Here is a 24795-nt window from a genome sequence, read left to right on the forward strand (position 1 = left end):
ATGTAGCGACAGAGGACAGCCCCATGGTTGGACCGTCACATTTCAAATGGCGGCTCTTTCCTATGGAGATGGTTTTTTTCTCCACACGGCAGCGTTTCTGTGTGAGCTGGCGGGATTGCTTCTGAGTGAGGGCCTCCGTTTGTGTGACGCACAAAAAAGTGACATACTTTTTCAGGGAGACCAGAAGGTTTCGCTAAGATTGCGTGTGAATCGAAATATTTTGGGGTCTAAAAAAACGGGATCGTAAAAACACTGAGCAGTGATGTGTGTCTACGCTCATGCATTCCAGCAGTGTCTGATCCAATTGAAAAACAAAAGAAAAAACGTTAATCCGGTCTAATAGCTATAATCAAACCTATCGTGATCCCTAAACCGCATACACATACATAGCATACACCATCCAATCCCTGAGCAACACACTGTGCCACAGTCACCTTCCTATATCCACCCCATCTCCCCCCCTGCCTTAGAGATCCAGATTTCTGTTAAGCGACAGGAAAAGGATTAGCTGTCCATATCAGCAGCGAACACATACCCCCAGTCTAATTCCTCACTAGGTTGTCCCACACGTTGACTGACAGCTTTACAGATTCGGTTCCTTCCACTTCTTTGAAGGCACAACATGCTGGAACAGGGAAGGGACGGTGTGTAATCTGTGAGGTTTTCGGCCATACGTTTGGCGTTCCCACGGTGTGAATTGCAGAGACAGTGAGTGAATAGGACTCCAGGAGGTGGACGGCTTTGATTTGGGTTGGGCAGGGTGGCACTAAATCTTCTTGAAGTGCGTCTGTTTGTTTTCTCATGCTGATTCGCGCACAATCAGAGCGACAAGTCTAATTGCAAACCCAGTGCTAAACCCAGGGCCTCCCCCATCCCACACCACCCCTTCGCTGAGCATTCCCTGTAAATCAAAAAATTAAATAAATAACAAAAACACTTTCCTTTTTTTGTTGTTGACCTTTTCCGAATGATGGATAAGTTGTAGGATTTATGGCTCTCGGGGAGTTCATCGGGACGCTTGTAACGGGATGGCTCAGGGAGGGAGAGAGATGAGAGTGGAGAGTAAAGTGAGTGAGAGAGGGTTTTCAGTTTTTTTTTTTCTCTCTCTCCAGCAGGGTTATGCAATAAGCCATGTTGGAGTAGAGTGTCGAGGGTATTGTAAATTACAAAAAGGTACCAGTCGGATGGCGCATTGGAAGTCTTTATGCAATGTATATGTTGAAAAGGAGGCATGGCTTTTACATACTGTATTTGCATCTGTTGCTACAATACTTTCGTGAAGTGATGCAGCACTGAATAAAATACATTTTGAGTAATACATATTTAAATATATATTAAATCACATAAAAAATATCTGGTTTACACGTGCTGTGTTTACATTACATCTTTTTATTAAGGACCGTAAAGCAAGAGATGTAATACACCAATGAATGCCTTAATTCGACCCTTCTACCAAAGTATTTCAAATCTGCATTCTAGCCCTGTGTTTCAGGACTCTCAGGATTGCACATCTCAAACAAAGGAAGCGCTTTGCACATCACATGATGCATGATTAACAGCGAGAGAACTACCCCTTTAGCCAAAGAACGCTTGGTTCTCAAAGAGAAAGCTTGTTGTTTCACCTGGGTGCTCTACCTGTCAAAGCTATGGTCTTTCATCTCCTCTGGGAGAACAATAAGTCCTTTCAGGTCACGCCAAGAAAAGCTCAGAGCTTCAAGGTGAGCTGGTGCATGTGCCGTATCCCACAGTGGGCTTTTCTTTGATCCCAGGGACTGAAGGCAAGATTGTTCTACCAGCACCAAATGCCAAGAACACAGTACAAAGAGACCAGGCAGGGTTAAATAAATAAATAAACACCCCACCATGGTAAGTGCCCTTCCACTCTGGTTTAGGAGGCGGTGAGACGACGTCAAAAGGAGTAACTGCCAGGTTCACAAGCTGTGAATACAGTAAGTTAAGACATTTCATCCAAAACCGTCAGGGCTTGTCTGAGGTTTGATTTGGAGGGTTTTTGGATGGAAAACTATCATCACCTCAGCCGTAAACTTCCTTCAGTCCTTGCTCACTCCCTCCATCTGTTTTCTTTCTCATTTCTTCTTCCACTCCTCCAGCTACCTCACCTTCTCATGTGTCCTGGGAAATCCGTACGATCAATAGTTTCTCTTTGAGGTCGATCAAAGGCCCTATTCAAGGGTAACAGAATTCGCAGTGGCCTTCATTTAGTCTCCAATCAAGCCATAACTTAGATCCGCATGGCTAAGCACGCGATTGGTCTGTGAAGTTCGGCCGATGGAGGTGATTTGTTCAGATCGACCCCTCCTTGATAGATCACTTCCTGCCTTTGGCCCTGTCCTTACAGGAGTTCATCAGATCTCTCATAAATCAAAGCATTTGGCCGGATATTTTGAAGTCAGTGCTCAAGATCAAAATGGGCCAACAATTAGCCTAAAAGGTCAGTCGATAAAACCACTCTTCTCCTTAAGGACTTTCGTGTAATATGCTTTTATGTCCTCATAACTTGAACTCAGCCAACTCTCAGCATGTAGGAATGAAGAAATGAACAATAATATATAGAGCTTAGGTAACTCAAATGCTGAAACCTCAAAAAGTTGTTGTGCATCAGCAGCTAATTACTAATTACTGCAGGTGTGCTGATTATGTAACAGGACCATGTGAAGATTGTGGATGTGCGATCCCCCCTTCTCACCGGTGTTACTTATTAGTTTGGCAGCCAAGCCCTAATTGGCCTAAAAATCACACATGCATGAACTTGAGCATTCAAACAAACTGGCATACAATAATGTGTGGCATGATAGACGGTAGCTAAAGAGAATTAAAACCTGCGTGTTAAACATCTCAGACACCTCGCTTCTGACGTGTCAGCTTGACACAATTACAACCCTTTTAATTTGGACATAAACACAGGTCCACTAGCGCCAATTGTAATATCTCATTTGCATAATTACCATGCGTTTTAAAGAGGGGCTGGCCTTGATGCCATGTTAACGAGACAGGTTTAATGAGGGTGAACGAGATGGTACCGGTGGAAGAGGGGCTCCATTGCAGGTGTGCGAGGGTGTTCCACAGTTGACAGCTACATCGGGAAGCCTTCCCTCCCTTTCCGGTTTGGCCCTCCTTTCTTCCCCTCCTCTTTCTCTTCCCAGGGCGTAACTACTAACCTGACAGCCCTTAATAGTTGACAAACTGTTCCCTCAAACCCCAACACTCCCCTTTGGTATTGTCTCCTGTCAGTGATATTGGCGCAACGTCCTCACTGTAAATCAATGGTGTCGAGGGGTTTTTTCCGGAACATTTTACAAGCAGGTTTATCGTTTTCACGTGACAGAAGCAAACAAGTGGTATTTATCATAGTCAGGCCTGTAACTTAGACCAGGCAGATACCCCACCGCCCTACTTCTGAGGGTTCCCATGCCTACACTTGTGTTTTGAAAGGGTCTGTTGACTTGTTTGTTGCTCAGAAAACCTGTCGTTCAGTCATACTGGCTTTGGCTGATCCTTGAGCTCTGAGGAGTTCTTTGAGGACCTAATGGAACTGCCAATGAATGTTTTCAGGCTTTAAGATAGTCTTCTAATCCTCCAGGGTGCTGTTAGTCCATTTCTTTGTTTCAAATGGGTCCCCGGTATCGCATTGAAACTTTTGAACATTCATCTGTGTCATAAATGTTTCTATACCAAGGAATCCAAACTCCTGTTCCCCCCTGTTCAGTAAAGCACTTTGATCATAGGGAGGTAAAAGGCAAACTCCCGAAAGACGATTTTCATTTCCATTTAGAGGAACATGTTAAGTTAATTTGCTAACATGTCTACAGTCATGACAGCTTCTCTTCATGTCTGGTGTCTCCTTGGGTTTTTGATTTGAAGGTTATAGATATATTTTGCTATTCGACTATACTAGAAAAGCCACTTCGAGATCAAGCTGGCAGTGATGTAGAACATGTGACTATGATGTGATTGTTCCTCAAAGATGAGGAAGAACTAAATGTATTGGGTATTGACCAGCTACAGTCACAGATTGTCTCCAGTCTTCGATAACAAGGTCCATCATTGGTCTAGAGACACTCCTTTATTGAGTGAAAAGGTGCCTTCATATATCATTAACATTTTAAGCAAGCCAGACACAAGACGTGAAAAAAAAAACATAGCAAACAACATACCTTTTTGACCAATACCAGATTGATACAAATAAAATGAAAACACACTGACAGCAAGCTAATTATACGTAGATTTTGTTTACAATAGCATTCAAATTCATTGCCATCTGACAATTCCTTCCTCACTCCTTTCTATATCCCCGACGACAACATAGCAATAAAAATGTTGAGCCCAGATCAGCCGACTGACTCAGAGACCGTTAAAGCGGCACGCTGCCAATCTAAGCACCAGTTCTGCACCGCTCTCCAGCTCTCAATTGACTCTTCTCCTGCTCTCTCTCTCTCTCTGTTTCTCTCTCTGCTTCGCCCTCTGTTTCTCTCTATGTCTCTCCTTAACTGGGTAAAAGAGATGCATCACAGTCTGGCAGTCAGAGGAGACAACAGGAGATTTTACTCTGGCACATCTCAATTCTCCTTTGATCACGAGGTGGCACAGAACAGGTTTTCTCTCTCTCTCTCTCTCTCTCTCTCTCTCTCTCTCTCTCTCTCTCTGTCTCTCTCTCTCTCTGTCTCTGTCTCTGTCTCTGTCTCTGTCTCTGTCTCTGTCTCTGTCTCTCTCTCTCTCTCTCTCTCTCTCTCTCTCTCTCTCTGTCTCTCTTTCTTTTTGTCTGTAGTTTAGGTTATGGTCTTCATCCTTGTAGACATGTGTTAAAGCCAAAGGATGCTTGGAGAAGTGTCTATGTCTCCATGGGGTCACCATAATGTTGAGATTTGGGTAGGTTTGGATTGGTAAAAAGGACAACATGGATGTTATCTCATTTGTATTCACATTCATACTGTAGGCTGGCATTTGTACATTTCTCAAGGATTCCAGTGAAGGCATGGTAACTTCATTGTTACAGTATACACATCTTTCAATGTCTTCCCATTTAAACAAACTCATCTCCCTCCACAGGCAACCAATAACCATCCTGTCCTCCTCTAACATCCTACTCCCCTCTTGTTACTTTATGACCAGCTTGTGAAATACATGCCGGCAACTCCCATTTACACCAATTAACATATAAAGCCTAATTGCCCAGATCATGGGGAGTGGAGTCCATAAAAAGCTTGTGGTGGAATTTGTGTAGGCCTTGCTAACACTCACACACACACACACACACACACACACACACACACACACACACACACACACACACACACACACACACACACAGGTGGGGATTGAGGGCACTGAATAGAAATGGCTATATTAGTACCGTAATTGCCAAAATGGTTGTTACTGCCATGTATGTGGGTGCGTACTGCAATTTTATTTGTGTTTTTTTTCCTTCTCTGAATCCGTCTCTCCTTCACTGTTATCCTCTTTCTTCTTTTACCCTCTCCCCAACTGAGTGACCGACGTAGCATCCAGCTCATCGAATACGGTGTCTGATCCTCGCTGACTATTGGAGCTCAAGCTCAAACAAATCTTAGATTTAGAGTGCAGTAAAGCAGTCTAGTTTGAAATGCAGTTAGCATTTCTTCTACCACCAGTTGACGCATACCTTTGCTCGTGCAATGTCAACAGTGCGGCCACGGCTATGACTGCAACAAACCATAAAAATGATAGTCTCTTATGTATCCACTTTCAAAGGCTTGAGAAGAGTGCCGCTTTCCTTTGGAAGTCTGGACGGTGTTTTCAGCATGGTTTGTGGCAAGCGAGGCAGCGATACATGTACTTTACCCAGTGATGAAGAAAGGCTACCATTGTACAGAAATGTAGCGGCACATACCGTTGTCACAGTGTTTATACTCAGCCCTTCTGGGAATGGTACTCCATTCCAAGGGGCTGTTGAATAAGTACAGCTTTTCCAATCTTTTTCCAGACAAAAGATTACAGAGGTATACACTGTCATCATTTTCACTGAAAATGTTACAATTATGGAGCAATTGTTAAATCTACACGCGCAACCAGAGTTTCTGCCGGGTCGGTCACAGTCAGGATAGAAAAAGTAGGACCTCAGTTTGAATTGTTACAGTGCCTCACTTTGAATGATATTCTCTGCATTGAAACATGTTGTATCGTTTACTTCAGGTGGACATAGGCGGCCTCTTCAAAGCTGTTTCCAGCGCTCGCTTTGTACCTGCTTCTTCTCTCATTTCGGAGAATAAAAGACAGGAGAAGTTAGTTGAAGGTGATGGATCCCTGTAGCCCCGGAGCTTTCCGGTGTGTTTATACACGCCTTGCATGGCAGCTTTCAACCCACATTTACCCCCTGATTTGCGACGAGCTTATGTGTGAATAATTAATGCCAATTAATCCTTAATTACGGTGATTAGGCAAGTCACAGGAAATTAAGCTACAGCTGGGGAAGTAGCCCCCCCCCCACACACACATTCTGTCGTTCCTGGCTTGCCCCCTCCCCCCTTCCCCAATCCCCACACCACCTCACCGCCTTACGAGATGGGGCAGAGGAGGAGCGTGCCAAGGTTCTGTGCCAGTGTGCGAGTCGCGTGTGACGACGCCGGCTTGCCATGAGGTTAAAGACGGCAGTGGGTTAATGACAGTGGCACACACATCAAAATAGAATCTTTCCCTATCCATCAATAAGACTTAAGAAGGTGGTATTACGATGGGTTGTTCCATGGTGTCTGTACCCCAGATATGCAACAAGTACTGGATCATTTGACCACTGTTATAAAGTATTATGAAACATAACGAAACAATATTATACCGTACCTGTCTTAGTATTTATCACACTTAACCATTTCAACCCAGTAAAAGAACATGTTCTGCTGTATGGTATTTCTTGCTCCATCCCAACGTGCACCAGGACTCCCAAAGAAAAACACTGTAAGCCATTAATAGCTCTCATAGGCAACTGAGCCAACAAAACTGGAATGGTTAGACTGCCAAACCTCCATTAACACCTAGTTTAACATCCCACTGGCGCCGTAACACAGCCTAATGTTGCAGAGGGGTTGGGAGTTGGAGTCTCTCCCGCTGAAATTAAATGGACATAAAAGGAATTGCGTGGGGAGAGGTTGAGGACTTCAGTAATATCTGTGATTATGTGACAGGCTGTTTGGGTGAACGAGGCTTTTGTTGTTTAATAGGAGCGGGGCCAGAGTGGGCGGGAGTGGGAGAAGTGCATGCTGGGATGGGGGCGAGGTGTGTAGGAGAGGGACAGGGAAGAGAGGTTTCTGTGGGTTTTTCGTGTGGGGATAGTCTACTTGGTGGTGTATTCTTATGGCCCACCGAATTAGATCGGTTACACTCGGTTAAGTCCTCCCTGTTAACACAGATGTAATTTCACATTTCATTTGAAAGTTGCACCTTAAAATAGGGATAGCTGCTAAACAAATAGAAGAAAATGTGTACGTATGCGTACAGTACGCGGGCACGCAGTGTGTCTTTGTGTGTATGTGCCCAAATGATGTGTCAGCATCCTGTTCGATTTCTCAGCATCAACAGGGCTCCCCCCCCCCCCCCCCATGCAGTGAACGCGACAAAGCCAGAGTGACGCGGTCAGCACTTTGTGCCTTCTCCGCTCAGAAGACCTCACCACAAACATCACAGAGGAGAAAGAACCTCAGAATACAATTTTAATCATATTTGTCTTGGGTCTGATTGGCCTGTGATGTAGTTGTTCCCAGTCGGAGAGTTAGACTTGCATTCATTGATCCACAGTTGATTTATAGTACACTGTCCATACAGATCTGTGTTCAACATTAAGTGATGTCATAAAGTGGTGCATATCATGTAACATTCTTCTCTTAGGGTTCTTTTAAGTATTTTTGTTAGTGGTTTTATTGAAACGTGTCCTTAAACTACCACCTCTTGTATAATACTCTGCCTTCTCATGTGGAATGCTTCATGTGAAGTCTTCACTTGAACCTGAAATCCTGAAGCATTCACATTTACAGTATAGGAGAAGCCGCAGTGTGTGTGTCTCTGTGTGTGTCTCTGTGTGTGTGTGTGTGTGCTGTGCCAGTGTTTACTCTGTACAGTTATTAAATATTAACTCGCTAACTGTGATGGTCTTGGCATAGAGACGAGACACGTCACCCTGGAGGTAACTCTCTGACTCTGAGTGAACGGATGGTTCACAAGGCGCTTCAAAAGTCGCCTCTCTGACACACATGCAACACACTCATAGTCGCACACATACACACAGTTTGGCTCCTCATTACTGTAAAAGTAGCATTTCCTGCTCAAAACCAGTGTTCCATGTATTGGTGTCTTATGAACTGTGGACGAAAAAAACCCTACTTATTTATTTACTGGATCTCGTAAAAAGTCTGCGCCAGTTTGGCAAATTGGATTTCCTAAACAGCAGGAGCCTGCTCTCGGTTGTCTTGCTGTAATGCTGCATTTTGTAAAACAAATGAGTTAATTCCTGTGAAAAACCAGGCATTATTGCTGGTCTGCTGAGGGTTTAAAAGACCAGCTATTACACATTTGTGTAGTGCAGTTTTGGGCAAAGTGTCCATTCCAATTCTTAAACAGCCAATGGCTCATCATTTCTTAATAGACTATCCCTTAGCAGTCTAATGTTTTGTGCAGTTAGTGGAGGAACTTCTCTGACACAGGGGAGAGAGGAAAAGTAGGCCTGCCATGTTCAAAAGTTGTCTTTTGTCTTTTCCATTGATAATCATCACAGATAATTTAAAAACTATGAGCAATTTGCTTAATTCTTCTGGTTGAATTGAAATAAATGACCAATAGAATTGAAACGCAAAACACATGTATACATACAAAAAAACATATATTTGAATATTATCTAAACAAAAAAAATTATTGTAATCATATGCAACAGATTCAGTAATGACATTTTTCAATTCTACACCCAATATGCAATTTTTTCAAATGTATGTATATGAAACATTAATATGCAGGCTATATGGAGTGTTGCATATACAGTGTATGTGTAAGTGATTCTTACAAGTAAGTACAAGTGTTCACATATGACTATACATAATACCATAGAGTCTTGTGTTTGAACACCAGTTAGCCAACTGGTTATAAAAATGCCTCCAGTGCTATGTGAAATGTAAAATATTGCGTCTGTTTTCGTCGCTTAGGCTAATGATGTTAGCTGCTATAGTTAGCTGCTAGGAAGTTATTCGGCTTATATTGAAGCTTATAGTGTTAGCAATTGATGTCAGAATGATTACCCCTCGGCCTTCCCATGACCCCATAAGTGGAGCCAAATTCCTCACATGTTTTCTGTATGGAGTCACCTACTCAGTTCCATTGAGGTGGGGAGGTGGAGATGGACAGGAAGAAAGAAAAGGAGGGAGGAATGAAAAGAGAGGAGGTAACAGCCTTTTATTGCCCAGGTAAATCAAACATGGCGTAAATCAACAGTAAGCAAAGAGATAGGCCTATCATGACATGGCCTATGTTGTAATTTTTTATTCAAGCCAACCATAATTTTCCATCTGTCATCGGCATGTATTTTCTACTGCACTTGTCACGGCGTGTACAGCTAGTGTGGATCCTCAATAGGTAAATTGGTTGGCCTTGTGTGTCTTTATGTGGCTGTCATTGGGTGTGACAAATGGCAGGTCTAACAAAAGGACTTGATAGGCTATGTATCGATCAGTTGACTGTCAAGAAAGCATGTTAGCAGCCACTCAGAAAGGGAAGACGACATACTCATAACACATCATACCTTCATCTTATTTTGTTCATTATAGCAAATTAGTCCATCAGTCAACGATGAGTCGCACCCAACAAGGACAAATCATAATCCATTGCCTATTTGTGAACTGATCATAATTCATAACCCTTATTTTACCAATCAGGTCATGAATGTGAATAGCAAATTAGTACAAATGTAATGTATTGCCTTTCTGTAAAGAGATATGATTGTTGTCGAGTTCATTTACGTAAAAGAACGAAACGCAACTTTGACCTGTAGTTCGGGTGTCATAGGACATTACCCAACATGTGTGTAAAGCAAAATGATATTACTAATTTGATCGCGGTAGCCCACCAACGTTGCATATTGGGGGCCATGAAAAGAAATCACACACTGCACACCGGGGGTGCCTTGGAGAGATAAAACGCGTGTACGCCGTCTCTTTATGGCATCAAATATGCATTTAGGTTCCTCATTTCAACTCCAATCGGTGCCGCTTGGCAACGAAATCCACCACCTCCCACGGTTTCCCCTTCATATTTAATTCCACAATTCTCCCCCCTCCTCCTCAAACCTGTCATTACATGGCGGCATAGTCGGCATCAAGTGTCGCGGCGAACAGATTAAATTATACTTGGAAATGGGCGCGAGTGATTTAAAGGGTGGAGGGCTGTATATTTGTTTTTGCCGCGCCGATAATGGGCTCTCGTGCCAAAAAGGCGCTTCGTTTCAATCCCCTGTTCATTCTTTCTATATTTATTCATGTTTCTTTGCCTTTACCTCCCCCCCCCCCCGCCCCCCACCTCCATCCTTTCCCCTCCTCCCTTCTTTTCCTCCCGCTCTCCCTCAATCTGTTTTGTCTCACCAAACACAGGATACACCTCTGGTCCCCAGTGACTGGGTTGAATATACACACACTGGAGCCTAGGCGCCCAGTTCATCAAGAAGAAGGGAGGTGTGTGTGTGTGTGTGGGGGGGGGTCTACAATATAAGTAAAGGGGAGTTGGAAATCTTTATTAATGGTACTCTCAAGCTGTTGATCCAATACATGAATTACCCCAACAGCCCACTACAAATCATTAATCTAACATTGCTAGTTTTAGCATACAGGGGCCTAACGCAATAATCCTCAGGGGACCCGGTAACATCCAGCCAGACTGCATGGAGACCAGTATACAAAGCTGGCTGGTCAGCAAAGGTTCTTGACTGTGGAGAGCAGGTTTCTGCTTCTCACTAATTGAGGCATTGAGGTGTATTTTAAGCATCATGCACAATTTACTGTTCTAGACCTTGAGTCTCACAATGAGCTTTTTTCTATTTTTTTAAAGCAATATTTTCTTATTTTACAATGCCTCTACAATCATGCATAGCACCTTTTGGGGGCCACTGGATGTCTTTCTGCACTGTACAATTACTTTATGACACAATTCTCAGCATATAATTTCCCTTGTTGCCTTTGCTAAATAGTTAACAGAAAAGTGACTTATGTTTCTATGGTGCTGCTACTGGTAAAAAAAAATAAAACATGAATTTTGGGTTAAACCTGCAACAGAAACAGTTATGGAAAGTGGAACATTAAGCATTCATTAAGAAGTTGTGTGGCCCATGCCAAACTCACATTGCGTCTCTGAGCTCAGTACTAGGTCGAGAAGCGTAACACATGCCTGACAGCCAAACCCCCCCAGTGATTCCAGATTAGAATTGGTAGTCACACACAGGAATCCCTAGTCCCGAATAATCCAGATTAATAACAAGAAGGATAAACTTGTTTACAACTTCTTTGGGTCAGCACTTATCCTAACAAGGTATAAAGCCTGAACATCCTATTGTATGACATCTGTGTGTGTAAATGTTTGAATGGCCCATGGCTCCTTTGAGATAACTGGGTCTGAGATGAGATGCCGTATGCAGCATATGTACAGTATTCTGTAGAGATACAGACTGTAGAATGTACAGCATACTGTAGATATGCAGACAGTATAAGATGTGCCTCTGGAAATATTAACATATCTATGGAGACGGTACAAAACACAGCTGTCACGTAATTGTGTACACGGCAATTCATATACACTGCAAATGAGAAACACACAAAGACACACACAAACACACAGTGGGGAGGTCTCCGAGGATGACTGCCCCTGACTGATCCTCTAATGTGGCCCCCCTGCTTGGGCTCTCGGAAGGCTTATGGCCAGCCCCCCTGCCGCAACAGTCTGTTTCCAATGCGGGATGAGGCGTCCACGGAACCCAGTCATCCCAGCTCGCTGCGCGTGTCGGAGGGGAGGTCATCATGCTTGTTGTTCTTTGATGAACTGGAAGTTTTTCAATGATACGCTGACTCAATAACGTCATATTCGACTGTACGCTCGTGGCGTTGATTTTTTTGTTCTTCTTTCTAAGTCGGTCTGTTCATGTGTCCTGGAGAGAAAGAGCCTGAATGAAGATTGATTGTGTTTTTCGTTGCGGAGAAACATTTACAGGTTTTCTATATTCCGCTCGTTTCCCCAAAAGCTCTGTGAACTGATCTTGTCCATTTCAATGAGCTCTTTAACAGAGCAGCCAGGCTCCGAGACAGACGCCTGCCCTTTCTGCCCAGGACCCAATATTTATTCAATGGGACCCCGCATCAGCCACCTGGTGCTCAGTGTGTGGGCTGTGTGACGTGCATCCATCTGTGCGTTTGTGTGTGTGTGTGTGTGTGTGTCTGAGCATGCCTGTGTGCGAATGTGTTTGTGTGTTGCCCCGGACTGAAGGTCTGTGAAGGTGTATTGATTGGTTGGGTGGGTGTGTGTGTGTGTGTGTGTCAGAGAGCCCTGTCCTCCTATTCTCTGGTGGAGGTTAACAAGGAATTCAATCAAGGAGCATGTGTCCCCCACCGAGCACACAAAAGTGTGAAATAACAATGTGGTTGAGGCCTTGTGATTAATTTCTATCGATCCACATTTAGCAAAGGACGTAGCCTGTATGCAATAGTCCCTGAAATGAAGTGCTCGAATATCAGTTTGGCCCAGGGGTAAAGCTAATAATGAGGTGAATGAAGTTAGCGAATGGACTACTCCAGCGCTGATGTAGTCAGATTGAGCACACAGTGGAATGAATACGATGATGCTCTTGATGAGAGGTTCAAGGGTACTGTGGCCATGGTGATGGTGGAGTATTGGGATCTAGACTGACTGGCCTTAACCTTCTTGCAGGTGTATGTGACACATTCACACTAAAACACACGGAGGTACTAAGCCGGTGGTGGCACAGGATTCGGGCCTTTGTACAAGTGAGTTTGGATGAGACGCTTGAACGACGCTGTGGGATTTTGAGTTTTGAAAACACGAATGGCATTAGAACAATTCAACTGAATGAAAGATATATGAAAAATGTACATGACATGTGAGACAAATACTTGATGCTTTACATCCTTTCTTAAGCCTCTCGCAATGTATCAAAGCTCCATCACTTCCACTTGCTAATCCATAAACAAACCAAAATGGTGTTCCCTTTCACTCAAACGTTGGCTTTTTTCTCAAGGGGCTCAAAAGACAAAGTGTTGCTATTATAAAGCCATAACCCTTGAGAGAGCGCCACTCAGTCAACAGCTGTTCCAATGTTTGTCTATCTAATGGTGTTTCCATTCTGACTTTTGAACTGTGTCATCACCTAACCGTTATTAAATCGGAGAGAAAGGGAACCATGCGTGAGAGAGCTAACAGTGTGAGAAAGCAAAAGAAAGTTGGGCCAAAGTGGGGGAATCAGGTTGGTGGCTTGAATGTATTGTGTGAGTATTGAATTCGTCAATTGATTTTGTTACGGTACACGCTTCACCTGTACGTAAAGACATACATATTTGCTGTAGTGCTATATCCAGCTGCATGTGACTAAAAGAGGACTATTAGTAGATAAGATGTTTGCTTACCTGTAAAAGTGACAGTATGTTATTAAGGTGGCTTCTACACAGTAAATGGAATGAGACTGCCGAGATTTCTACAATGTCAGACTTACATTTTTCAGTCACGAACAGCAGGGTTTGACCTAGGCTGTTATTGTGCGCCGCGTCGCATGTGAATTTGAAGATTTTGAAGTATGAAACAACCCCCCCCCCCCTTCAGTTCTCAAGCATTCATCGTCGCTTGCGGCAGAGAAAAGATTTTTCTTTTTCAAGAGGCTTAGCTGAGAGGTTTAAAATTTCACTTAAGTGTTTGGAAAGATGATACCCTGCAATGAAGCGGCACTCTTGAGAAATAAACGTCTCACTTTTTAAAGAGGATCAAACGGTGGTTATTTTTGCTTGACATGCAGCTTTTGACCCATGAGGGCATCAACCATTTGCTCTTTTTTTTCTCTATTCAGAGACGTCATGCAGATAGAAGATTTTGCACTTAGCGATGATATTTTATTGAAGGTCAACTAGCTGCTCTATGGGAGAATGGATTGAAATAAATATCCGTTGCTGTTACTAAATGCTTGCATTGATCCAGGTGAGTATTCTGCTTGAAACAGCAGATCCCCTGGAAGAGTAATATATTGTTTTTGCTTCATTCATCTTCATGTAAAAAAAAAAAGAAGCCTAGATTAAATAACATTGGTTAGTGTTATTCCACAAGGCAGGGTCCTATTGCACAGAGCTGCTTTATATAAACGGTACTTTTTGTTTTCTGTTTTCTGACGCCAATAGCTAATAGCCACACGCACACACGCTGTTTACCCATGTCATCACAGACAGAGCTTTATATTCAAACCCTTCCATTTTGTCTGTGTCACACTGGAGCCCTTCTAGTCTGTGCATGTATGCTAGAAGGGAACTACACTGCCTCCACTCTATAATCCAGGGAGTCAGATGGCTAAGCGGTTATGGAACCGGGCTAGTAATCTGAAGGTTCCCAGATCGATTCCCGGCCGTGCCAAATGACATTGTGTCCTTGGGCAAGGCACTTCACCCTACTTGCCTCGGGGGGGGAATGTCCCTGTACTTCCTGTAAGTCGCTCTGGATAAGAGCGTCTGCTAAATGTAATTGGAAACCATGCAGATGTACCCGTCATTGAGAAACGGAGAAAAGCTGGGTTGAAGGCTAGGGACGTTGTGTGCTAGTGAGTAGGGAGTGGTGTTGTGTATGTGAGGTAGTGGTGGTTTGTGTGTGTGTGTGTGTGTGTGGGGGGGGGGGGGGTATAAAAGAACTGGGGAGTTAAAATCTTTCGGTTGAGTAGCGTGGAGGAAGTAATTAAACATGGTTCAACAAGGTCAGCTCTCGTTTTCTATTCCCAACACTCAGAGGAGCATACACACACACACACACACCCACAGCAACCCAATCTGGCTTGCTAATACAGGAACCAACATGAAGATATACATGCACAGACAACCTGTTTCTCTCTCCCCCTTCTTTCCCTCTGAACCTCTCAAAACCCATCTCTTTTCTTCCTCTCTCCAGTCTCCACACTCAATCTAAAGACACACAAAAAACGTCCCACCACATACATGGACCCCCACCTCACTCCTGGCCTGTTTCTGGCCCATGTTTACCAGGGCTGATCTTAGCCAGACTTGCACAGAAGGAAACCCCTCTCGCTCTCCCCTATGATCCCAAACTAAAGAACTCAAGCTGGCGCCTAACGGGCGACATGTAGAAGTCATGCATGATGCCAAAAACAGATGAGAAACGTCGATTATCCGATCGATGTGGTCAAATGTATGGCCATGGTCGTTGGTTCTCTCTGTGACTCCCTTCTCTATCTATCTCTCTCTCTCTCTCTTTCTCCCTCTCTCTGTCATTCACAAATGTGCAGTAAACACACATACGCATTTACACACACACACATGCATGCGCACACACACAGACACACAAAGGTGCTACGCCGACTGTCTGCACTGGAGGCAACAGTAAGGCACCGGGCTCCCAAAGGATGACATAGATCATTTTCCATTTGGAGAAAGAGAGAGAGACAGAGAGAGAGAGAATAGGTACGCTATATGTAGACAGGCCTTTGTGTCTCAAAGGCAGCTCATTCCCCTTAGATCAGCTGTAGACTGCAGTCTGGTAATTGGTGCTCTCTGGGTTTTTGCCGGGTTTGTTTCACGGGCCCAGGGCGACGGGGAAGTTCGGAATTGGAGCTGGATTCTCCTTTATTACAGGGAGAGAATGGGCTCCTTCTTCGCTCTCCTTCAGGCACTGCGCGCGTGTATGTGTGTGTGTGTGTGTGTATGTGTGTGTGTGTGACAGAGAAGAAGGCAGAATGTGTACTGTTTTCGTGTCAGTGTGTGTGCGGCGGCTGTCTTGGCTCCTTTCTGTGAATGCGCTCATACCAAATCTCAGCGATGGTCTGTCATCCTGTCTGTGGAGGAGGGTTCATCCAATTGCAATGCGGTATATGTACTGCAGACTGCTGCTGATGTCTTTTATGATGGCGCGCGCACACACACGCAAAAACACACACAGAAACACACACACACACACAGGACACAAGCGCAGAGCCTGCCAAGCCCATCTCCTAAATTCTATTCACATACACACATTAATTTCACACACAGTAACGCAAACACAATTTTACCCTCCCGGCCCCTTGTCTCTCGCCCCTTCAATATAGCAAAATTATGATTACAAACACAAAATCAGCACTGGGTTCTGAATGCAGGGAATTATTTATTCAGCCGTGTACTAAATCACACCAGCACACCATGCGTGTAGTGCTAGATTGCATTCTTTATGTATGTATGTATGTGTATATGCATTCATCTCCCGGCATCTCCGAGACCTGCTTTGTAGTGTGTGACCTGGTTTTATTCAATCTCTTGCCTACTAATTAGGGTGCCAGTAAGTGTAAGGAAAAATGCAGAGGAAAGGAGAGGAGGGGGGGGGGGGGGGGCAGAAGAGAGGGGGGGGGGGACAGAAGAGGGGAGCTGAGGAGAACAGTAGCCCGTGGGTATTCCAGGAAGATTTTACCTGTGCTGAATTTGCATCATCTGGCCATGGTGCCACCAAGGGATGATAATGTTCTATCTCAGGAGTGAACAACATTAAGCCATTAGAAAGGAAGAACATGTATAGGTTGGATGTCATGAGAGAATTATTCCTGAATTATGGGGGGGTTGTTTTTCCAGAAATAGTCTTCGGTGGAGAAAGATGCATTGTGATTTACTTAAGTTGTATAAAAAAATGCAACAATCATCCACTTAAAATAAGGACAAAGCTGCAACACAGGAACAATTATCAACCCTGAACTGGCTTCTTCCTCTAATGTCACCCCTGTGACCTGCCATTCACGATCACATCACCTGGCCCCACCCCCGCACAATTTTATGTACATGACAGCGCTCTGTTTCCGTAACGCTTGGATGACCGTCCATTGTCACACAAGGCTACCAGTCGCACCCCCACCTCCCGCCCTCCTGGTGGGAGAGGGAGAGAGGGAGAGAGGGAGAGAGAGAGAGAGAGAGAGAGAGAGAGAGAGAGAGGGAGAGGGAGAGGGAGGGGGAGGGGGGAGGGGGAGAGGGAGGCTGGAGAAAGAGCCACCTTTCACAAGGCTGGAGAGAGAGCCACCAAGGATGGAAGAGTTGGACAGAACCCCCACCCTCCCCCACCCCATACCTCCACCCACTGCCCCCGCCAGCTAAGGCTCAAACAGCCAGCAAAGGGACTTAAAGTGACAGCTGGATCTGGGTTGGAATGGCACAGCAGGGCCTCCCATGTTACAGTTAATATACCTGACATGAAATTCAGCCCCCTGGTAGCACTGTCTGTAGCCTGAGTTACCTGGGGAAAGTAGGCAGAAAGGACAATGGGAGAGAGGGAGGTGAAGAAGGGCTAACACTAGCTGATATGTTAACAATGAGCGCTTTTAGGGGAATCATTCGTATGTTCCCAGGGTCCTGTGTTCTCAGTGTCTAATGGGTCAGGGTTAGAGTCAGACTTTTTGTGGGAGAGATCTTCAAAAACACTTAAAACAATAACCATTGGTGTTGTTGTGTTTATATAGCTGTTTTGAAGCCCTGTCTAAATAAATTATATTTATGAATTGTTTTAACTTGAAATTGGTCAAATTTGGCCACAAGACAATATACTGTAACACTGTACCCTGGGGACACTGTTACATTTAATCATTTTTGTTCAAACCTCAGATTCAATATACTTACCGAAATCTGCCAAAATGCTTGCACTAGAAAGGGGCATTCACTGATTATTGGAATTGACCTTCTAGTCTTTTCAGCTCATTTTATTTTCATTCTTATTTGAGGCCCAAACGCATGAGACTTCTCTGGGCTTTTTGTAATATCTTTGGCCCTCAAGGATACTGTCCTCAGATACAGTTTTGACTTCCGAAACCAAACTTAACACTTTGTGAAACCTCCTCCTTTGACAACCCATCTTCCTGTTAATTGAGATGAAATCCAAAGAACAACACTGGCCACGGTCCAGCTGTCTTGACGTGTGGCGGGTCGAAGTGGGGGACTCTGCTCATGTGAAAACAGGACACAAGATTTGGCGGTGCCCGATGCTTATTTCGCCTCGGATGGGACCGCAGCCAATGGAGCGCTGCAATATTGCTCACCGTGGCGATGTCGCTGCTCTCCGTGGTGATGTCGCTGCTCACCGTGGCGACCCGCTGCTGTCGAGCCTACTCGGATCAGTGGCACCGTCTCTCGCAAACACCCCCACACACACACGAGCACACACACACGTGTGTGTGTGAATGGGTTAAAGTGCGAGGCACACGAGGCAGACTGATTGTGAGGGGCACAGAGACAGTGTGTGTGTGTTTGCAAGAGTGTGTTACCCTTGAGTCAACATGGTTGAAATGTTCCAAAGTGAATGGAGCTTTGTTTGAGCTGGCATCCACAAAGCTTTTCTCCCACTGTCTGAAAGACATGACAAATGACCTTGGTAATGACGCTCAAATGTGTTACAGTCTGCCTCCAGGCCCTATCATAAACACTGTCTTTTTACTGTGTGTGTGTGTGTATGGTTGTGTCTGGGAAAGTAGATGATTGTGTGTGTGTGTGTGTGTGTCTTTGTATGTGAGTCCATCTCAGACATCGATGCTCAGCCAGCTTCTAATTTCCAGCTTTGTATTCTTACATGTCCACAAGGCAGGACAACTCACTGCATTCCTGGACTAATTAGAATGCGTGGGGCCATTCCCCAAAGTATATTCACTATGGTGGTGAAAGGTGTTAACAGCAAAGACAGCAAGGCTGCCATAATAAATCATACTGTCTATTGTCCCCCCCAAAAAAACAGTGACTAAGAAGTAATTTATACAGTCAATCCCAGAATGGTACATTATGGTACTATAATAAGTGTTTGAGTTCGACCAACTTTTTGGACCAAATATGGCTTTACTCTGATAGGCTTTTTGTGTTGACCATGTGATGCCTGTCTTCTCCCTGATAGGCCTGAGTATCCGCGGCGCCCAGGAAGAGGACCCCCCGGACCCCCAGCTCATGAGGCTGGACAACATGCTGCTGGCAGAGGGCGTGTCCGGACCGGAGAAAGGAGGCGGATCGGCAGCGGCCGCGGCTGCAGCAGCCGCGGCAGGGGGCGGAGCCGACAACTCCATCGAGCACTCGGACTACAGGGCCAAGCTGACGCAGATCAGACAGATCTACCACACTGAGCTGGAGAAGTACGAACAGGTGAGGTGCGAGCTGTCCATTAACGGCAGCCGTTGATTGCGGGACGGTCGTTGGTTTGCGGTGAGGGTGCAGGCTAGAAGAGACTTTAAAACGTGCCTTTTTAATAATAGTTTTAATTAATAGTACTTTTTAAATCTCATTTTAATGTGTAATTAATGGCGTGATTTTATTTGATGTCCTTGTTTTATGTTTATTTTAACCATATACAGCGACTTTGAGAACTTTGAAAAGCGCTATTTAAATATATTATTATTATTATACTATAATACTGTATATTCACAGTCCAGTTCATTCGCCAGTTTGTCCCTCATTAGATGTTTACTCATTTGCTAAATGCTGGGAGTCTGATAAAGGAAAGGCTAAGTAGACTATAGAGGACCTCAAAAGAGCGAATCCCCCTCTCTTCAGTAAGACTCGGTTTGACTTAGGAAACCAAAATACAAGCAATACTAAATACTAAATACAAGCAATCAGAGGAAAACAATCCATCTGTACTTAGTGTGTTCAAATCGCAAACACTTTTATGCACTTCACCAGCACATTTAGTCCAATGGAGCGTCAGCCTCTGTTTAAAGTAAACACAAGCCACTTTCTGGCTCAGCCAGATTTTTTATGACACAAGTGTAAACCCTTCACTTGGTGACTTAATGAGCTCAAGTGCTTAACCAAAAAAATAGGATGTCCAAACAAATTTCGAAAAAACCCAAGGGTTTAGTGAAGAAGAGATACAACTAGCTAGACTGTAATCTTCGTGCTAAACCAACACTAGCATTTTTGGGTGGTGCTTATGGAGTGGTGAAAGCATAGAGATGCAACACTACACCTTATCAATCAGCACCACTGTTCTTGGCAACAGTGCATTCTTTCCTTCAGAGCAGTTGAACCATTCGAAACGGACCGGCCTGTTTCTCCTTGTTTCATCATGTCACCCTTTCCCATGACAGGCATGTAATGAGTTCACCACTCACGTGATGAACCTGTTGAGGGAGCAGTCGCGCACACGGCCCATCTCGCCCAAGGAGATCGAGCGCATGGTCGGCATCATCCACCGCAAGTTCTCCTCCATCCAGATGCAGCTGAAGCAGAGCACCTGCGAGGCCGTCATGATCCTGCGCTCCAGATTTCTCGACGCCAGGTGAGTGTGTATGTGTGTGTATGTGTGTAGGCTTGGGTTTGGGTACGTGCAAATCTGCACGTTGGACGACACGTTTGAATGTTTAAGTTAAAACATTTAAAATACGCTTACTATTATTATGATTATGTTCATGTAGAACTGGCATATGTTGAGCTTTTACACATATTGGCTTCCAAATTACTGTATGTATATTTCCCCAGACACGTTACGTAATAACAAAATGAGTGAATAAGCCTAAAGGTAACTCACCCAGTGTGCAGTGAGTTTATTGAGTATTGATATCATTCAAGCACAACAGCAACAGCAATCGAGGGACCACAGAAGTGGAAGACTTGGGTAACTTTGGACGGAGTTAAATTGAGCAGATGCACACTTGTCGTTGGATCATCCGCATGAGGGAAGTTTAATGGCGGGAGAGCGATCATTGGACGTGCTGCAATACGACTGGCAATGTGTCCAGGGACACGTAGAGAGAAAGGGACTGTGGGTGAAACAAAGGAAGACGTGGGGGACATTGAGCAACAATTTGCGTATTTCTGGACTTTTTAATGTCCTTTTTTTACAGGCACCCCTTTTCTGAATGCTTGAATTGTTTGGAAGTGTCCCTTCCTTGATGAATACGAAGACTGCTGAAATGTCATATTGTGTTCGTTATTCCGTATGCACCGCAGAATCAGTGATCCCTTTTTTCTTTCGTCCATGTCCCTCTCAGACGGAAAAGGCGGAATTTCAGCAAGCAGGCCACAGAGATCTTGAACGAATACTTCTACTCGCACCTCAGCAACCCCTACCCCAGCGAGGAGGCCAAGGAGGAGCTGGCTAAAAAGTGTAGCATCACTGTTTCCCAGGTGGGTAAATGCCATTTCTCCCTCTCCTTTTTCGCTCCATTCCTCTGAAAACACACTGTAGCTAGTGGGAAGAAATCTTTGAGGTACTTAGTTGTATTGACTGATTGATTATATTGGCAGTGCATCTCTAGCAATAATTTCGGGCATTACCTAATTGGATATGCAAATAAGCAGTAAGTTGATTTGCTGTTTTTTTTGGCCAGGAAGTGACTTCAATTAACCTTTAGTAATGCTTCCCTATTTGATTATGGGCTGTAGTTTCCGTCCCAATTTGCATGTTTGTTCCCATTATTCCCACCTGCTACGTGTGTGTCTGTCCTCCCAACCTGTCTGTTCTGCCTCGTGCACACTGTGACACTGTGACACTGTGACACTGTGACAACGGGGAGACGCAACTGGGGCGTATGATGCCGGATGGTCACCGCACTAAAGCTAAGCGCTTAATGCTTGCATTCAGACAAAACATGCGAGTGACCTGTATAGGCAGCGCATAGGTGGTCGCTATTTTAGAACTCTCTTCTCCAACACAACTAGAAGTTACATTTCAATCTAGAATTTTATTGACTTCCCGTATTTTGCCCCTATGAGCATGTCCCCATTTCCCCCTAATACCTATTGTCCTGTGGTAATGGATAGCAACATATTATCTGGTTTGGTTTTAAATTTTACTCCAAAATAATTGTAAACGTTTCTCTCAAAATTTGTTGTTCAGTTCTTGAGGGAACCCATCATTATTTAATTTTTTTACCCTCCATTTTTGTCGATCCTCCGAATCTGATGTGAAAATGTTGTGTTTGTTGTGTTGGGGGAGGGGGGTGTAGTGTCTGCGGCCTGCAGAGTCAAATACTGTAAAAAGCCCATTCTTTTTTGCCCTCAGGGCGGGGGAACCACCATCACAGTGTCACAGGTATGTCACGACTCTCTCCTCATCTGCTGTTTTGTTGATTTCATTGATTTGGTTGACCGTCACTCTTTGCAGTGACTTAGGACTGGATCATGCTGTGTGTGGGAACGCAACATGTCCTGCATACTTGCGTTAGCTTAAAGTTACTATTGAAAGCACAAAGATTGTAAATCTGACATGTTGCATTACATACCTTGCGTATAGTATTAGTAAGGTTTTTATGTTGACTGGTGTTAACTTGATATTCAGTTGGACAATGAATGCATGCATGGTGCCTGGAGGTACACAAGTCAGAAACTACACAAACCCCCTCGCAAGCACACACTCACACACACACACTCACACACACACACTGTAGTAGTCATCTGTGTCAATGTTTGATATAATCGACCTCAGCTTGAACAGTATTAGTTGTCCCAGTGTCACAACCATTTTTCAAGTACAATTAAGGTGGAATTTCCTTAGTCTGGGCCTCCAAGGTAAGGGTTCTTCATTAGTTTGCGTGAGGATACTGGGGTGAACATCAATCCAACAGGGGTGACTCTATTGGCTTGGGATGAGGAAGGTGGGGGGGGGAGGAGATGTTAGTGAATTATTAAGTGCAACTGTGTTTGGTTTCTCTCTGGCGAGTTTGGGAGAGAATCTGCAGTTGTCAGTTCCCATTCTGTTGCAATACATCTCCGGTATTTTTCAGTCGTCTCTCTCTTTGGTCTTTCTCTTTCTCTGCTTCTCTCTCTCTCTTATTCCCTTATCTGGTCTGTTTCTGGTATCTCTTTCTCTCTTTGTGTCTCCTCTGTGCTCTGAAGGAAGTACAGGAAATTGTCTCTGTTTCTGAATCAGGATCAGATTCTGTTACATAACATTCTACTCACCGAGCCCTTGCTAGAGCACCTGTTCTATAAATGGAATATAAACACAGAGTTGCTTACCACAAAGCAACTAAAGTATTTCCACATTATGCAGTGGTTATGGGTTATGGCAATCACATGTTAAAATATTTTCTACTGCTCTGCTAGACTTCCCATGACCCAAAAATGTTGTGACTGTAAAAGGGGGCATTTTAGAAAAGAAAATAGCGCCAATTTCATTTAAATGTCACTGCGCACATACACGAAAACTCACACACACACATATGCATAAACTCAGATGCACACACACTCATCGTGGTCAATGAACTTTGAGCTATCATGTGACATTATTGTCTATCCTTATTTGATCTTTGTGTCTAACGTGCATGACCCGCATTCCTTTTTTTCATGAACACCACTACATGCATTTGAAAACAAACAATTGCATGTATTTTTTAATCCCTTTGTAACTGGTACGTTTCCGCCAATGTCTTCGATAAGTTGTACTGTATATACATATTTTATCAATGATAGAAAGTTATAGTGTAATTTCATCATGGCAATACATTTTTTGCTAATGTTGCTAAAAGCTAACCGGCACTATTGAATTTACTATTCAAATTCAAAATGTACAACATCATCCTCACTTTCTGTAGTTATAAAACAACACAAATTCTGGTACAGCTGTTCCATAAATGCTTTAATTTGAGCTTGTCCTCTTTTGTATTCAGTAGGTTTATAGACTTCAATCAGCCAGGTTTAGTGTCCTGTGACCTTATAAAAGGAAAGACCTTTAGAGACAGTTGCTACCCCACATGCACACACACACACTCACACTTACAATACTGAAACACACAAGCACACACACATGCAAACCCCCACACACCGCCGTCCTTTTGGGTGGAGCATGGCTGACCATATTTTGACACTTTACAATTCTGAGATCACATTAGAAACTAGAGGGGATACAATTTCTGGGGAAATTGTAGGGTGTGCTTGCTTACTTGCAGGGGTCCGTGTTTAAATTACATTTTACAACTGATATTTCTGTATATTTTATATTACAATGCATAGCCTACTTATTATTTATTAAGATTACATAGATTTAAAAGCATATTTTTTTCTGCTCATTTACAACTCAAAATACTAAGAGTGAAGAGTAGAATGAAATAGTCTTGTCATTTCCCCTGCAAGAGGGAATGGTGATCAGCAACCTCATAGTTGAATCAAAACGAATATATTTGTCAGACCGATGTAAAAATTGACCTAATCTCTATGATTTAAACGTCATTGTAAGTTTTTCCCGTTCTTGTGATATTTTCAGGCATTTAGCCTACTCATATTGCATTTATTCATTAATAAACAACCCCCTTTGAAATTTATTTTAACAACAACGTTACCAGCAGTAGCTATCTCAGATGGAATCGTGTTTTAAATAGTATCATCTGCTAACTGAAAATATACCCCCAAAAACGTAAATAAGCTTGAAATTTATTTAGGGGAAAATCACTCATTCGTGAAAATGTCAGTGGTAGCGATCATTGTCAGTAACAAGGCAAAATGCGATATAGCCCTGCTGTGTGGAGAAGCTGCCCCGGTAAATTGTAGGCTACAACTACTACTAGACTGTCTTGGTAGCAATTGCGTTGGTTGTATTTGATTTAACGTTACTTCCGTTGTACGTTCTAGGCTGAAATTA

The 24795-nt window shown here is 43.8% G+C and overlaps 1 protein-coding gene across 6 annotated transcripts in view; it reads left to right on the top strand.

Moving 5' to 3' along the window:
• pbx3a (pre-B-cell leukemia homeobox 3a) overlaps nt 1–24795 on the top strand; it is a 47116-nt gene that overhangs the window by 12612 nt on the left and 9709 nt on the right. For 3 of the 6 annotated variants that reach the window (XM_047014950.1, XM_047014952.1, XM_047014954.1), the window contains exons 3-6: nt 19120–19361; nt 20306–20496; nt 21209–21344; nt 22222–22251. In XM_047014950.1, coding sequence (XP_046870906.1) covers nt 19120–19361; nt 20306–20496; nt 21209–21344; nt 22222–22251 — 599 coding nt within the window. The remainder of the gene's footprint in view (nt 1–19119; nt 19362–20305; nt 20497–21208; nt 21345–22221; nt 22252–24795) is intronic. The other 3 variants (XM_047014951.1, XM_047014953.1, XM_047014955.1) reach the window with 1 other exon arrangement.

The sequence above is a fragment of the Hypomesus transpacificus genome, unplaced genomic scaffold (genome assembly GCF_021917145.1).
Source record: "Hypomesus transpacificus isolate Combined female unplaced genomic scaffold, fHypTra1 scaffold_27, whole genome shotgun sequence".
Classification (NCBI taxonomy): domain Eukaryota; kingdom Metazoa; phylum Chordata; class Actinopteri; order Osmeriformes; family Osmeridae; genus Hypomesus; species Hypomesus transpacificus.